Raw genomic sequence first — 16952 nt, 5'->3', positions numbered from 1 at the left:
ATCATATTGGTCCATATTATCCATATTATAAGCAGCCCAAAATCAAACTAAAAAGAAACTTAGATGGTGACTGGCCAGTGCTGAAAAGAAAATGTATACCCTACACTTTAAATAGGGGTCAATCATTCACTTACATCCTCAAACACAGACGCTTTGGGTTGGTGGTCATAAAATAACTCTATTTACATTTTGATAACAGCTTATTTAATTTTATTTAAGTAGGATTTGATTTTTTTCTAAAGTTCACTTGTGTTTTTATTTTAGTAGGCCTAAATGAGAACTTGTACCACCACTGGCTGCCACAATGCATGACGCCATTAATCCACCATGTATGAAATCCTTACAGTAAATTGAGCAGCACTCTTTTTTTTTAAATAGACATTATGAATCTGGTGATTTCTTTGAAGGAGTATATCAGACAGTTTTCTTACACAAGGATAAACACTGGTAGATGCCTCAGTGTACTTACTGATGCATGCAGTCAATACAATGCAATTTCTAGGCAACATTCAAAGATGAATAGACATTGAGTTCAGATTGAGCATACACTGAGGTGTTTAATAAAGTTGACAGATTCTACTGTTTGGGACTTCACAGGAGAACAAATTCTATTTAAGAGTTGTTTACTTCATTTTATACAGAATAAGAGATAACCTAAATTACACATTAAAAGCCAATATTTGTACTTTTGTGAAGAATACAAATTTTGTACAACAATATCTAGCATAGTATCTTAATTGTTTAATAAAAAGTTCACTTGAATATTTATTGTATGATGAAAATAAAATAACACATTCAAGGGAAATAAAATGTAGATTAACTTAAAATCTCTTTCGATTTTGAAACAAATAATTTCATTATTGGCAACAAAGTCCAGCTTGTGCCGCCAAACGGTCTGAGCATTCAAACCGAAAACAGCTTCTTTAGTTAAGTGAACTATCAACTACAAACACTTACCAAACACATAGTTCTGTTTATAAAAGCCATGAAGCAAAGCAGTGTACTGTTACACAGCAAAGTGAAGAAAGTCCTCTACAAAGGTTCACTGATTACTCTTTCCTTTCACATTCATAAGTTGTGCACAATTTGGACATGGACCAAAAAGAGCAAAGTGTATCACAGTGCATTCACCGTACATGTTATTGTGTGAGTCTTTTCTGAGAAGAGGCAGGTCTGGTCAAGTTTCAATGATATCTGCATTGTCTTTTTTTTAACCGAGAGAAAAGAGAAGGAAAGATGGTATAATTTTTCTTTGGGATAAGGCATTTCCTAACGGTGCATATACTGTAGATAGAGAAACTACAAAATTCCCTGATATGTTATCAAGTGCTAAAGTATGTGCTCAACTACGAGGTGATGCTGCCGAGTGCAGGCAGACAATTTTTGTTGTAGTCTTTATTATTGCTATTTTCACCAGCTGTGTTAGTCTGGATTACATTATGGATTACTATACACTATGTAAAGTATGTCTACCAATGTATATGAACATGAAGAGATTGCCCTGGGGAGTATCCAAATCAATCATTTAATAAAACATTATATGTAACTTGTAGTCCAGAAATCTCCAGCTGTGGCACTTCAGGATAACAGTCTACTCTCAGATGCTCTTCTTCCTAATACTTTGTGGACTAAATATGACCTGTAATGACATCATATTCTGTATATGTTCTGTGAATTGGGGCTGAAACTGCATAGATCTTTACAGGTGTATACTGAAAACTACCATGGAGCTGAGGATATGGGGGCGGCGTGAAAAGAAACTTCAGAAACACACACAAGATATGTCACAGCGAATGCAGAGTGATACCTTCCCCGTACAGCAAACTTCTCATACAAATGTGTGCGATCCAGCAGTGAGATTGAAGTCAATGACATTTCCTTGTTGGTGTTATTATGAATTAGCTGCTGAATTATTTGCTTCCGTGATGATGGAGAAGAAAACAAGTCACAGCGCCCTTTTTCCCCTTCTGTCTCTGCATGGTGTGATAACACAAGCACCCGCCTCGCGTTGCAACACCTTCCGCGTACATGACTTCAACGCCTTTAGATTTTCACTTTTCTGGTTCCTAAGGTTGCTAGGCCTATAGTACTCTTACTAGTAACAGGGCATCGATACAAGAAACGATTTCTGGGGCCAATTAAGGAAACACATGAGTATTTTTGTACATAATTATGACTGACATTTCAAGTAGACTGCAATATTTACAACCACATATGGGCACAGGCATAATCAGTTTTGTGTGAAGGTCAGCAGCCACTTATACCACGTTTATGTTTTCTGCTTGAATTCTATGAACCAATAACAGGATAGTGGAAAGATGTGAAGAGATGGCATGTCTTTCAGTTGAGCTACATGCAGTAACAATAGATTATTCTTCAGCGTGGGGCTGGGACCTTGGGTTTGAATGTTGGCAGTGTATTCAGCAGCTGCTGGTATACAACTAACACAAGCTAACAATAGGAGGGAAGAAACCCCATTTCCCCTAGCCTTGTGATCATCCTTCACAAATATGAAAATAGTGGAACTTCAACCTCACAGCATTGTTATTACAATGTCTTCAGGACAAACAGTCACCACTAATAAAGAAGAGAAAAAACAAATTGACCACCTGGAACTGAAACACATGGGAGGTTATGTTGGTAATTCAATTTAGAAGAGATTACAGTAAAATTAACAAAATAGCAAATATTGACCAGTGAATGATCTACTTTTTAAGGGTCTACTCTTGTAAACTTGGCTGTAATCCATAAAAATATACTTTTCTTGAAAATGGTGATTGTACAGTACACTCAGTATGTACTCACACCCTGGTGATATATATTAAAGTCGTTATTTACACAACAAAAGAAAATGTTTGGCTCAAATTTTCAATTACACAAACAGAACAGCAAATGTTCATGGCTTTAGATATCGATTCAAGATCGGGTTTACATGACTTTACACTGTTTGCAATAAAGCACAATAAAAAATAAAACTATGATGAAAGAAATGGTGCATTTATGTGAATTGTTAGGAAACCGTAGCAACTGTACAAAACAACACAAAAGAACAGCTTTGGCTTATATTACTGATGAACTGTTACACAAATGTGAACATGTTGATTTTCTCACCAGTTCAACTGGACAGGTTCGCATTATCTTAATTGCACATTTATATATCCTACTCTTTTAAATTATAAAATGAATAGTATGTCATTATTGCAATAAATTCTGCTGCTATTTTGTTTTTACCTCCAACTGTATTGTTTCATGTATCCACCAAAGTAGTCTCAACTGTTGCGATTATTTATTGTGTGATCAAAATTCTTGTATAGAATTTATTAACTCCATGTTGTCTGTATCTCCTGATCGACTGATTCAATAAATTAGAAGAGGCCACTTGAGATAAAGGTCTTGTATGGTTACAGCATGATTTTAAAAGATCGTTCTTGCACTGAACACCATATGTAAGGGTCCTCAGCCTGAAAGCAACACAACTTTCTGATTGTTTGCAACTTGCGAGCACAACAGCAATACAGCAACTACATGTAAGTGTCTGACTAGACCAGTGACTACAATAATCTACCGCCTATTGTTTAACAATTTTCTTTGAACATCTTTCTTCTCCAAACGTCATCTGAATTGCACCAAGTACCTGATACCACCTGCTTGTGCATATAATTCAGTCCAGCTAACTGAGATTTTTTAAATCTTACTGTATCAGTTTGAGAATTTACTTTAGATATGTCCTGACATGTCCTATTACATTTGCCACTCAGTCTTACAAATTGAAATGGAGTTGAATAATAGTATCATAATGATAGCTCTAATGACCCTTGCTCTTTCTTTTATCTCCATGTCTAACCCCTCCCTCTCTCTGACTGGCTGGTGACTGGAGGCCTAAGCGGGGCTCTTTATGTCACCCATGTGTCCATGCGCAAGCGCTTGACTGAGGGGCTCTCCCTGTCCTCAGAGCCGGCAGGGGGTCTGCCCAGCCCCAGCGGGGAGTGGAAATCTGGCCGGTGGTCCTCACGATCGCTGCCGTCATAAGAGCTACAGGAGGAGCTGAGGCTGTCGGCAGGTGAACGTCCCAGAATTTCCTGTCGGCTGGACCCTTGTTGTGGCTGCTGAGGGGGGAAGCCAGAGGTGGTGACGCGCTCTCGTGGCGGTGAAATGGGCTCGGACTTGATGTTTATGCTCTGGCTGGTGTTGATTGAGAGGTTGGAGCCCTGAGGTAGGTGACCTCCACCACTGCAGAAAAGATAAGCATGACATTTTGTGTTCAGTCTAAAAATGAGACAACAAATGTGAGGGGCAACAATGTGAAAAAGCCAGGAATATGTAGATGTGTGATTCAGCATGATATCACAGAGCACAGTGGGTGTTGCTTTTATGTGAGGGCGTCTGGAGAGTGTGCCTTTGTTTGGAAGTGTGTTACTCACACCAAAGAAGTAAGCGCTGCCTGGCCCAGTTGATGCTGTTGCCATGCCGACATGGAGCCCAGTGAGAGCCCAGGAGAGCTGAAGCCCTGTAGGGAAGAGATCTCTGCACTGCTCAGGGAGAACTCTGTAAAAACAAAAGCAGCCACACACAGTGAGAACTCACTCACATTTCAGCTACAACACCATGCGCCACTGAGAAAAGAGCAGGAACCAACAGCGTGTAGTACAAACAGTCACGACTGAGGCATTTGTTTTCAGTCTGAGGGGAGTGCAAGGCCAGACTCACCAGCAGGGTTGTAGGAGGTGGGCATGCCTGAGTAGACCAGGCCCTGTGGGGGTAAGCTGGGGGTGGTGACAGACACTACTGGAGTGGCCAGCGGCTGGGTGGACTGGGAGCTGCTTATCCTCTGGGTGTTCTGCAAAATAGAATAAAACAACATAGAAGATGCATAAGGACAAAATATAGCACTCTAAAAACTCTGCACTCTAATACAACAATGGATGCATTTTCTTATCATTTAAGAAAATGTTTTGATTTGTATTTACTAAACATATTGTGGTAATCAGGGATTTACATGTAATAATAAAAGCTGCCACTAGGTGGTGTTGTAGCTTCATGGCAGTCAATATTCTGAGCTTTCTGATCATTATTGACTATGTTTTGATGTCAAAAGAGGATAAAAAATACAGGAATACATATCCAACAAGTGATGTTGTCTTTTTTTTTATAGAGGTTTTGGAATATTTATCCTGACATAGTTCAATAAATATATGTGTATGTGTACAATAAACTGCTGAATTTATCCCACATTAAAAATTGCATGGGCTTAAAAAGTAGTCAGGTGGATTTCAGTAATCACAGTAAATAATTAATTTCTTCCATTGTTTTTAAGGGGACAACTGACAGATGTAGTCAGTGCGGAAATCACAAGAACTGACATGTAGCTACAGGCACAACAAATTATTAATCAGATCTACTGCGATCTGCTTAATGAGTTTGACTTTGTTAGACATGAAAAAGAACGCTGTTATAGGAATAGTGCGGGTGAGGAATGTCTGCGATGGGCAAGCCCCCTTCACTAGCATCTACTGCATACAACTAGTGTGACGACTCCAAATTAGTGTCGTGATTAGTTTCATAATCAAATAAACAACTCCTAACTGAGAGGGTGCAAAAGGATAATACAAAGGACACATTTCAATTCCCAGAATGACGTACATTAAAGCTCCAGTGGTTTTTAGTGAAGTGACTGGCATGCAGTCCAAACAAACACACCTACACAGCATGGTGTGGTGGCCATGCAGTTACGTCCGTTGTGAGCTACAGATGCACACACTCCAACTACACTAATCAAATGCAGACATATTTGAGAACAATACCACAACAAATCATCAGAATATAATGTAACAAACAGCTGCCAGTGGTTACGTTTGAAGCAGCATTGCATCATGATCTAGTTGATGGCTTCCTTGTATTGTTCCAACACTCTCCAGCCAGATGACTTCACCAAAGCCAAGTATCTCACAAAATGACATCATTTATGATGATGTAAGCTTCTCTTCCTTAGAATAATATCAATTATTTATATTTTAACCCACTAAAAAAACGTTTTTCATTCTCAAACTCTTCAGATTGTGACTACAATATAATATTAAAATAAATATATTTTTTTAATTAATATTCATTTGCGCTAAGCTTTCACTCTCTCTCTCTCTCTCTCTCTCTCTCTCTCTCTCTCTCTCTCTCTCTCTCCCTCACTCTCCTGGTGGTATATGACTAACATTGACGTGTTGGAAATTGTGGAGCCGATTTAACAGGCTGAGGCAATTTTCACAGGCCAAACCCAAAAACATGCAGTGGCAAAACATTTCTTTTTAATTTATCATTCCTGGCAGTTCTATGAGCCAATCTCCGGTTTGAGCACTTCCTTTAGTCTAGCATGTGTGATTACCGGAAGCATGTTCACATTTTAGCCATTTGCCCAGGCATTTGTCAAAACTCACCAAATCCATTTCCTCCTCCTCCGACTGCCCTCAACAGAAGGAAAGAAGAGAGGCAAAGTTACAGCGTTAAGAAGCAGAGCGACTGTAAATCGCTCTGGAAAATAGTGCCAGCTATATAGATTTTACAGGGGCAATAAGGGACAATAAGGACTGTAGAAGTGTTGATGAATTATTATGTCATTCAATAATTTTATGTCTATACTCATAGTCATAGTCATGAACCATTTTGTTCAAAGCATACTCACTTGATTAACATTCAAGTATGCGCCCACAATCGTCCAAAATTGTGTGTATGTGAATTTTTGAACTATGTTTTGTTGGGCCATGAAGTTGTTATCATGTAAATGATGAAGAAGCAGTCATATCCTGGACAAAAGTCAGTGACGTTAAGAACAAAGAGTACAGTAAGGCTGTTCTGGAAATTGACCAACACTCATCTGATTCTGATTGTGACACTCACTGATGTGATCATCAGATATTACATATGAATTTTCTTCACTGGTTCCAACAATGATCTAATAGTTCTTTGCATTTCAAATCCTCCCTGTTCTGAAAGAGGAACCAGAAGCCCATCTTCCATCTTTCCTGTGCTGTGGGACATACTGTGACCAGGCCAGGGCTGTCTTAATACCCACACTCAATCAATAGCGGCAGGAAGACACGACAAGGGCGACAAGATATTATCTGGCTCACACCCTGGGCCCCTGATTAAGTCTTCATCTACACTCTGTCACACGGAGATGTGATTAATTTAATACCATTATGGCCTAATGACAGGCTGTCTGCAGACCTGCCACAGCCAGCACCCTCCACAGTCCTGTCCACCATACAGACAGGACAGCACCTACTGTACCTTTAGCCAGTGCCTAACCAGCTTCAGACCTCTCACAACACAACCTGTTCTTCTTTACTGATTCCACATGCCGACATGGTAACACACAGTTCTTTACACTGAAATCCGGGCTAATTGAGGCTCGGCAAAAGGAGGAGCACCCACAGTAACCCGAGGTTTATTTACCAAACAATCATTTTCCTGGAGCGGCTCCTGTTGCTGACACCACCAGCAACACACAAAGTTGGAAATAGTATATTTGCTGGCCGTCGTCTGAAAATCCCCCACTTTGTTTTTTAATGTTGATTTATGACCAGGAAAGTGTAGTTTAGCCTCAGGTGTTCAATGTGGTCAGAGCACTCTGCACCTTCATTATTATAATTAGAGAAAGCCTCTCATTTAAATGTGAATAATTGAGTGCGAGTTATGACACCTGGGCTGCAGATTCTTGTCTCAGCTCACATTTTAATGAAGGTGAGGAACGCTGCTCGAATGAGGCCTACGCACTGTGAATGAGTCCCACTTGGCAGGTAGTCCTTAGTGAGGTGACAACCTCACTAGCACGGCATGCTACATTGAAGTGGTAACATCAAAAACATTTGTGGCGAACAGGACATTCTGCTATGAATGTCTAGATTAAGACACTGAACAAAAGCTCTCATCTGCCCTGCAGCAGAGATACTTAAAGGTCCTTTATCTGGTGATACTTGTGTGCAGTGGTGTGCTCTGTACTCACCAGTGGGGGCATCATCGCTTTGCTAGATGGAGGGATAACAACCCTTAGGTCTGGCTTGCGGCTTCCCATTCCCATGTTCCCTCCAGGGGGTGGTGGAGACTTGGTGGGCATGACTTTACCCAGGCCATTGCCGCTGGGTGTGCTGAGGACGCCCGGCGAGCCCCTGGGGTTAACAAAACCGTTCCCTGCAGAGGTACACAGTGACAGAAACACATCATCAAACCATGGACTGTGACTGACAACACTCCCAGTCATCAAGCAAACCGCTCGCACAGTGTTGTTTTCCTGCTGCTGCACGCAGCGTTAAGTGTTTCCAACCCTCTGGGAAGTTTTAATAGACTTGGATAATTATCCTGCACATTTACAAAAATAAAATGTCCATTTCAAAATTGATGAGCCTTTTATTTTTATTGTGACTGATTAGATCAAAGTCAATTCTTTGCGTCTTGGGATAGGGAGCAGTTCACTGATAAATGTACTGTGACTGCTTAAAAGAAATAGCTGAAGCCATTATAGTTGAATAAAAAACAATAAAAGATCTCTAGGTGTTGTTTTTACACTGTGCACACAAACAAGAGACATAAACAATTGTGGTAGACTCTCCCCTCAATATTCACACCTTGATGTGTATGGTCATTAGTCATTTCCCTTTCTCAAAATGAGTATGACTCCAACCAACTTATTCTAGGAGCTCCCACCCTCCTCACTTGCTGGACAACTATCCAGTGCAAAGGGTGAATATTATCAGTGGGTGTGGACAGATGACTTAAACTAAATAAGAGAAATACTTTTCACAGTATCAAATATAAGTGTTAAAGACTTAACAGTCTATAACACTTGTAAGTCTGTTTAGATTCATAGTACAATTCCAGATACTGTACCTTATTGTTAAATATACTGTAATATGTTATGTTCTAATATAATGCACAATGTATGTATGTATGTGCTTCGCAACTTAGTTCACAGATATAAGAATTAAAATGATAAGTAAGTCATTCTGAAGCAAAACTACAGTGTGATATAATCTCTCACAAATTGTAAAAGCACTGTAAACTGCCTTCACATACTATTCTAATAACTGATGCATAAAACTACAGGTTTCAGAAAAAGATTAATTCTTTCTGGTTTTGTCGACATAAAGTACCTTTTTTTCTTCAATTGCAAAACACTGTATGACTCATCTGAACAAGGTCTGCAGTGGGATTCTGCAGATTCCACACAAATCCACTCTAATAAAAATGGAGCAGTGAATTGATATGAAAAACAAATAACCAAACGAAAGCAATATTTCAAGTGCACTTGAATTTTAAATTGAATGTACCTTATGTAATTCTACGTAACAAATATACCTTTACAATATGTTGAAATCCGGAAAACGACGGGAAGACAGAATGAATTGTATCTAGCACTGCATCAACAGATCAGTAACACTTCAACAAGTTGCTGACTTTTCTATTGTGTTCAGTGTATCCCAGTGAAACACAAAGTGTATGCACAATGAGCATGCTCTTGCGTAGGAACATAATGGAACAATAGCCCCTCTGACTACAGATAAGGACAGCAACAATTCATGGTCAAATAAACAGTTATGATGCCGACAATAGTATTACACAGCTGAATCAACAGTATATACAAGCAGCTATCGCCATCAGCTCTGGCTTTGATCATACAAGACTTGGCTACCACAAGAAAACAGTGTTTACAGAATTAGCAGAGTAAATGTCCAAGGCCCTAAAAATAGCAAACCTGATTAAAAGCAGCGAAGATGTCATTGAGTGGGAATGAGATGTTAGTGCAAATTGAATTTCAAGTGAAGGAATGGCTTGCAGCATGGCAATATGGCATGTCAAGAGCTTTCTGATTACAATTAGTGAGCTGTGATATTTTACTTTAGGTTCTGCCCAAAACATAAAGCTGTTGACGAGAGAAACTAGACAAAGGAGATAACCACATGATGTTGTCACAACAGAAATGTTGTCTTGTAACAGCAGGGGATACACAGGTGGAACTGATAACATTAGTGATTAATAATTTACATAAAACATCAAAAATAAAACAAGACACTTTCCAGTAACACATATCCAAAACTAAAAGAAAAACACAAAATATAACATTATACCTTCAAAGTATTTGTTTGTATTTAGTTATTTCTAAAATAAATAATATGTTTTAATGCAAAATGTAATAAATTGTGGCCTGAAAACAAAGAAATACTATAAGCTGAAAGTATGGAACTATAATAGAGCCAAGAATAATACAAAATCATCCTCTAAATCTAAATATTCCTAAATCTCCTGTGCCCCATAAAGTCAATGGTGCTCATTTTACATTATTCATCATGACATAAACAGGAATGTAGTCACACTGTATCTACTACCATTTCACTCATTTTCTTTGTCCACTCCTACACCAACATACTGGTAACAGTATGATACACTGGACACATTGCCAGTGCATCACAAGGCAAAGACAGACAGACAGACAATCAGTGCTGTATTCACTGGCTAATTTATACTTAGATTAACCCACCTGACTTGCATATCTTTGGTATGTGCATCTGATAATGACTTTCGATGTCTCATGATGAGAACACTTCTTTCAAATAATTGCCAAGAAGGGAACTCATGTCTGAACAAATACTTAGACCACAAAGTTAATTGTGAGCCAAGATAACAACCACAAGTTAAGACCCGGCCTTTCAGCAGGGACATTTCAATGGGCTTTTCTGATGTCTGCCCTCATTACATATTCAGACTTCTATAACAGATAGGTTGTGCCAATAAATCCTCTCTGGCTGAAAACCTTTGCATGTTGAAAGCTGTTTGGTTTCGGTTCATTGTCCTGAATTATTAACACGGACTGGGAAGGGGCATTACATAAGGCCTTGTGTTTACAACTGAAATATTCAGTTTTCATTTTAAGATCAGGGAAAGAAAACACAGTGACTTATTGTGCCCAGCATCCCACGTGCGTTCAGGCTTAATGTCTTGATGAATGAGAGGAAATAGTAGATGTGAATCAAGGCCTCCAAAAACAGTTTTTTAATAATAGATGCCATGCACAGTCCTATTGTTGTGTCTCAGAAAACCAAGACCAGGCAGGATGTGCAGAGGGTGATTTGTTAAGACTAAAGGCAGGCGGCAACCAGGTAAATAATTGTTCTTGACACTCTTTTCCTTTCCACATAATTGTAATGTTCTATACAACATGGGTATGATCCATCATTCTACTCCAACTGTGAACAGACGTTTCACATTCGCCAAAGAAATCAAAAACTGCAATAAAAGAAAATAACTTTATGAATGTAAAATGCACCAACACAAACTTGGTGTACTGTTTATTCCAATACCTATTGTGATCTGCTGAACACAAATGCATGCTTTGTAATTGTGTTCCAAGAGCTTGCAGTGCTCCAATATTAATTAAAGCATGTGTACAGCTTGCAGACACATTGCAAAAGAGAGAGCACCCTCTTAAATCCCCTCCGTTCACCACAACTTTCATTCTTACTCTCACACTCGCCAGTCAAGGACCAGAACTTGTAATTACGTGTAATTGTAAGAGTTGTTGAGAGAAAAGATTAAGTCTTAGGCATAAAGTGATGTTTTCTTAACATGTAGTAGGTGTAGAGCCATTATTTGAACCAAAGACTTGACAATAACAACAGATGGTTTATTTTAGAAGTAACAATTTCTATGGTACAAAAAGTCCACCAATCATCTTCACTGCTAATAAATAATATGTAAATCCTCCAGATCCAACAATTAAAACAGCTGCCCATCACCAACAGGGACCCAGAGGTCGTGTTCCTCCATTTGGATTGTGTAAAAAAGCACATAATCGTGTCTCTGTGGTGACACCATCGAACAGGAGAGAAAATATAACACAGCACATCTTCCATCTGGCCACTTTGAAAGCCTTCTGCTGTGGTCATAGCTGCTACTTGTGAAAAATCAGAGCTATGTCAGGAATGGTCATCTGACAGCAGGGCTGGAGAGGTTTCTCCTCTCTGTAGCCTCTGCTGTTCTACACACTTGGTACAAACAACAGCTGCAGCATGCTCGCACTGTGCCAAACGCTGACGCCCCCTGGCAGAGGACCCTAACTCTACACCGACCCCTGTACCACACCCCAAACTTAAAACTCAACCAGTGCTCTCTTTAAAATGTTGACTGTAAGCCAATCCGAGCTGGTCTTCATAAGTTCTAATCAATACTTAACCAAATATCCCACTGTATATACCCCTTATGGTCTGACACAAGCTATTAACTATCATTAACTATCTTACCATTTCATGACACCTAACTGCATTTTGTCAGAAATTGACTGACAGGGAAAGAGTTAAAACTCCACCTGCCTCCGCCTCTCACACAGCACATTGCAGCCATGACAGGCTGTCCGGTCATTGTGTACTGAGGACTTAGTGGGATGTCATGGCCCGAATACCTACAGGGTTATGCTGGTCTAGGCATCTTACAGACCCTATCCAGCCTTATAAGGGCTGCCAGAGTGTCGGGGGAAAACAGATGCACCTGTCAATAGAGGGAAGGAAAGAGGAGGAGGGAAGGCTACATAGAGGTGACAAGTTTAAAGGAAACGCTGTCTTTATTTACCTGCCAAAGTCAGTTGGACAGCTAATTGCCTCGCCTGGTCACCCAGGTTGGTTTTAAACACAAACACCACACTGTGTGAATGCTGCTGAGCCATTTCCCATCTCTCAAACATGCGTTTAACAAGCATATTATACATTTCCTCTGTTGAGAGGAAGCAGCACGTCTTCCCTTTGCATGCAGTGGAAATATATACACTATTAGTCAGTGATAGTGACAACTTGAACTTGAACTTGAACTTGCGGTTTGAACAATTTTATGTTAGTATGAGTATGATTTTATGTTGTATATGAGCCCCTAACCTGAGTCAATTTTCTATCATTATGTGATAGATGGTAAAGTTTTTTTAATCTTGAATCTTAAATTGAACCAATCACAGATGGATACGCAACTATTCAGCTCGCATGCTAAGCAGGAGGCCTATTGGGCAGAGCTACAGAGAACTAATGAATCTCTCCGGGAGGACTTACCCGCTGGGCTGGAGCCCACACCACTTGGCACTGAAAGGTCTGTGGTATCCAGCATGCCACCTAATGAGATGCACAGAGTGATATGATTAACCATCTGCATCCTTCTGCAAGCTAGCAGCGCATGTGATGGAGATGCCAGACCAGACATGAAAATGTCATGTAGATCTACCTTCAACAGCACACGAAAGGAAGGTATGTGTTCCCGCCAGTGTCTTCATGGTGAGGGCATTTTTTAATTTTATGATCAAAGACAGCAACATCAAGCTGTGTTCAGCATGGTGTTTGTTATGTTCATAAAGTTGGAGATCGGGAATGCAGCATTCCACTATAAGGACGCACGTCCAACATGCAATTATTCATTTCCTTGAAAATCAGGTAACACTCTGTCAAGCAGACACTTTCAAGAGATATACTTAAATCAAAGCACACTATGCTAGTATGCCACATGGGCCTGGACATGTTTTACCTTTAAAATATGCTGATCCAATATTAGTCACAAAAAAGGAGAAAAATACAAGAGAGACTTGCACCAAATAATCACGAAAGCGGAGATATTGTGACAAACAACCATGAAGTAAACCCCCTGCAAGTGGGTAGGTGTCAGCCAGTTCTGATATGTGGTTAAATTTGAATGAGGCATTTCACACCTTGTTGCATGTACTATCGTATGCACTAAGCTGAATCTTGCAAAAGCCATCTGGACTGACTGAGTCAGATCAGTCGTACTAGCATAGACTGACATCATTTTTCCACAACACTGATACAGTAAAAGGTGTGATGATGAGCATTGTGTGTGAGTGTGAGAAAAAACATATCACACAAACAACAGTTAAAGGATTTTAATATGACAAGATGGCTTGACCATAGCCCCCCCTATCCAACCTCCAAAGTGTAAACTCTATATGTATTATAGAAAACCAAAAATACATAAATTAAGAGTTTAACACTTTGGGAATTATTATGATCATTATTCACTTTCTAGCAGAGAGTTAGGTGAGAAGATTGATAGCAAACCAAGCATGTAACTCTCTTAAAATCTATTATTTTAAATGTTCTGTTATTAACGAACGTGTGATAATAAAAGAGCTTCGGAGAAGTTATTAGTTGTATTTTTAGCCTCGGAGAGAACCCGGCTAGGTGTTTTTAGTTTTTATGCTAAGCTAGGCTAATGACCTTCTGGTTGACCACCCCGTTTTTACCAGAATTGTCAAATTCTTCTACAAACAAAATATTTAGTGATCTAGGTCATCCTCAGTACACTACTTTGACCAGTTGACTCGGTTTCTTGTCCACTAACCTGCACTGCCTGCACTGGTGGGCCTCTGGGGGCCTCCACTTGAGCCCACATTCCTGTGCAGAGAGGCCTGTGGAGGGGACAGCATCCCACTGTCACTCAGGGAGGCTGTGGCTGCTGCCAGGGCCTGGCTACCCAGAGTCCCTCCTGGCTGGTACATGGCATTGGGATTGGAAACAGGCACTGCCACATGCATGGAGTAGTTCTGCTGAGGCAATGCTGTGGGCTACAAGATGGAGACAAACACACAGACTTTTACACACAAACACACTCGAAATTGAAGGTCTAATGGGTCAGTGGTTGTCATGGCATCATTAACAGAGAGCATCCCTTGATGGTTTGCTTTGATAAACTAATAAATTCACAAAATAATCAGGCAGAGCATACAAAAAGAAGTAAGATATGCTGGGTGCTTTACAACGGAATATTTTAAAAAACATTTCTACCCGACATCTGAGGGAAATTGAGTGACACCATATAACCATCAAAAACATAAATTCTCATTAACATCATACATACAGAATACACACAAATCTTCAGTGCTACCGAAACACACAGAAAACACAGAAAACACAAAATCCAAAAACATGCATTCAGGTGATCACTTTGGCATTGCAGCAGTCAGCACTACAGACGTACTTTTGCCTTTTGAAACACCACTGTGTAATGTGTTTCTCAGCACAGCGGAGACGGGTAGCAGGGATTCACAACTACAAGAATCGTGACTCACTTGCATTTACCTACAAAGTGCTGACTGTGCAAAGCACAAGTGAGTATGACAGGTGGCAGTGAGAACGTTTCATCATAGCATTATCCAGTGAGCCAGTCGAGGTGTAATCATTAGTTTGTTAATGGCAAAGTGATGCTCTTCATGTCAGGAACATAGAGAAAACGACTGCTTAGTAAGCACTATGTTCTTGCACAATTCTAATATTGTCACGCATGATAAGATCACAAAAAAATTGTGGTATTTTAGAGGGTAAGCCAGTGTGGTACTTGATGAAGGAGAGGGAAGATGCTAAATGATAGTGTAGTGTTAGTGTGTTCTGGGAACACTTTACTGCTGGAACAGGAGCAGAGATATTTTATGCTTGACTGTATTGAGAGAGAGGTAATAGAAAGATACGAAAGGAGAAATTACAAACGTTACATTAACAAGGAACTATGAATATAAGTCTTTATTTGTTTATTTGTTACATTACGAGATGAAAATAACCCAACCTTAAATCACAGAACCTACAGATCTTTATGATAAACACTCACGATATATGAGTATTTACTGTACATTTCTGCTGTGTTTAAATAGCGACTGCTGTTTGATTTATGATAACATGACCATGATACTAGGGTGTAATCTTTCCAGCAGAAGCATGCAACATTTCACCTGTTCACATGAAATGTGATCTTATCAGGGTGTGCCAAAATATCAGTTGCCGAACAAATCAACATCAGAAACAAATGCACGCCCAGTGAAGGGGGCATTAATCTTAAGCTAGAGTAGTTTTGAAAGAAGTTGACAGAGGTTCTGGGGGGGTAACAAAAAGAGGAAAAAGTTAAATGAAAAAAGAGTGAAAATCCTTTGTGCCACAAAGCCAAGCAAAGACGTTGCATTTACAGTACTTACGATTTTATGATTTCTCATCATATTATCAAACTCCTCATTAATTTTTTTATACTTTTCTTCTGTGTGAGGAGTGAGGACATATGAGGCATCGGGGTCCGGGCTATCACAACCTCTGTGTTCTTTCTTGTTTAGCGCCTGTAGTGAACATCAACATAAAGACAGGAATCAACACAAAACAGCAGGGGACAAAGGAAGTACTTACACCACAGCGCTTGTACATTAAATCACTCTCTTCGCTTAGTTTGCCGAAATGGTCGTCCATGAGGGGGCTGTGCCCAAAACAGTCATCAGGATCAGGACTAGCACAGTCATTATGGCCTTTGTTTCTCAATTTCTGAAATGAAATTGCACAGTTGAAAAGAAACAGTATACAAGATGTGGCTCTGTGTTTTTGCTGCTTGTTACCTAAAATATATATTTTTACCAGAAAAATATAAAACAAACATGTACAAGAATACATCTACATGAATATGTCTTCTTTTGTTTTTTTGCAGTACACTAACGCTAGGCTAAACTGTAGTTCAATACAATGCTCTGTACCAAGGGGGAAACTGAAATGTCAGTCTATATCCTTTCACCCTTCAGAAGTGTTCAGAGAACTCGTTGTCTCTCCTTCTCAACCCCTCCACCCCTCTCTGTTCTTCCCTCTCATGATGCAAGGGTGTGTTTACATTTTTCATTTTATTTCAGTTATCATAAGCCACCCAGCTGGAAAAAAACCCCTGCATAAGAAGATCCTACAGCAGAGCACTTTAAGACTGTCCCAGTCTCTAATTCAGTATGGTTGTCACCAGTGGGATCTTATCAAAGTTAATGCATGTGGGGAATAAAATGGATTATGAAATGTGGTCAAAGATGCTTATTTGAGCATGAAATTGAGCAATTATTGTAAAAGCAACGATCTCTTAAGTACATAGGATGGTTTTTTTGGTGTTATAAAGAGCCTATTCTAGCTTCAGGG

The 16952-nt window shown here is 39.6% G+C and overlaps 1 protein-coding gene across 10 annotated transcripts in view; it reads right to left on the bottom strand.

Annotated features, from left to right (window-relative positions):
• Nucleotides 1–531: 531 nt before the first annotated feature.
• mef2aa (myocyte enhancer factor 2aa) overlaps nt 532–16952 on the bottom strand; it is a 59339-nt gene continuing 42918 nt past the window's right edge. For 3 of the 10 annotated variants that reach the window (XM_051382552.1, XM_051382551.1, XM_051382553.1), the window contains exons 4-11: nt 15992–16126; nt 14371–14593; nt 13074–13133; nt 7994–8178; nt 6426–6449; nt 4708–4837; nt 4422–4545; nt 532–4230 (exon numbers count right to left, since the gene is read on the bottom strand). In XM_051382552.1, the coding sequence (XP_051238512.1) occupies nt 3894–4230; nt 4422–4545; nt 4708–4837; nt 6426–6449; nt 7994–8178; nt 13074–13133; nt 14371–14593; nt 15992–16126 (1218 nt within the window). In that variant the 3' untranslated portion in view covers nt 532–3893. Of the gene's footprint in view, nt 4231–4421; nt 4546–4707; nt 4838–6425; nt 6450–7993; nt 8179–13073; nt 13134–14370; nt 14594–15991; nt 16127–16193; nt 16326–16952 lie in introns of all 10 variants that reach the window. The other 7 variants (XM_051382554.1, XM_051382555.1, XM_051382556.1 and 4 more) reach the window with 7 other exon arrangements.

The sequence above is a fragment of the Dicentrarchus labrax genome, unplaced genomic scaffold, assembly GCF_905237075.1.
Source record: "Dicentrarchus labrax unplaced genomic scaffold, dlabrax2021, whole genome shotgun sequence".
NCBI lineage: Eukaryota > Metazoa > Chordata > Actinopteri > Moronidae > Dicentrarchus > Dicentrarchus labrax.
The sequence above is the reverse complement of the archived record's forward strand: the minus strand, read 5'-3'. Positions and strand labels throughout refer to the sequence as shown.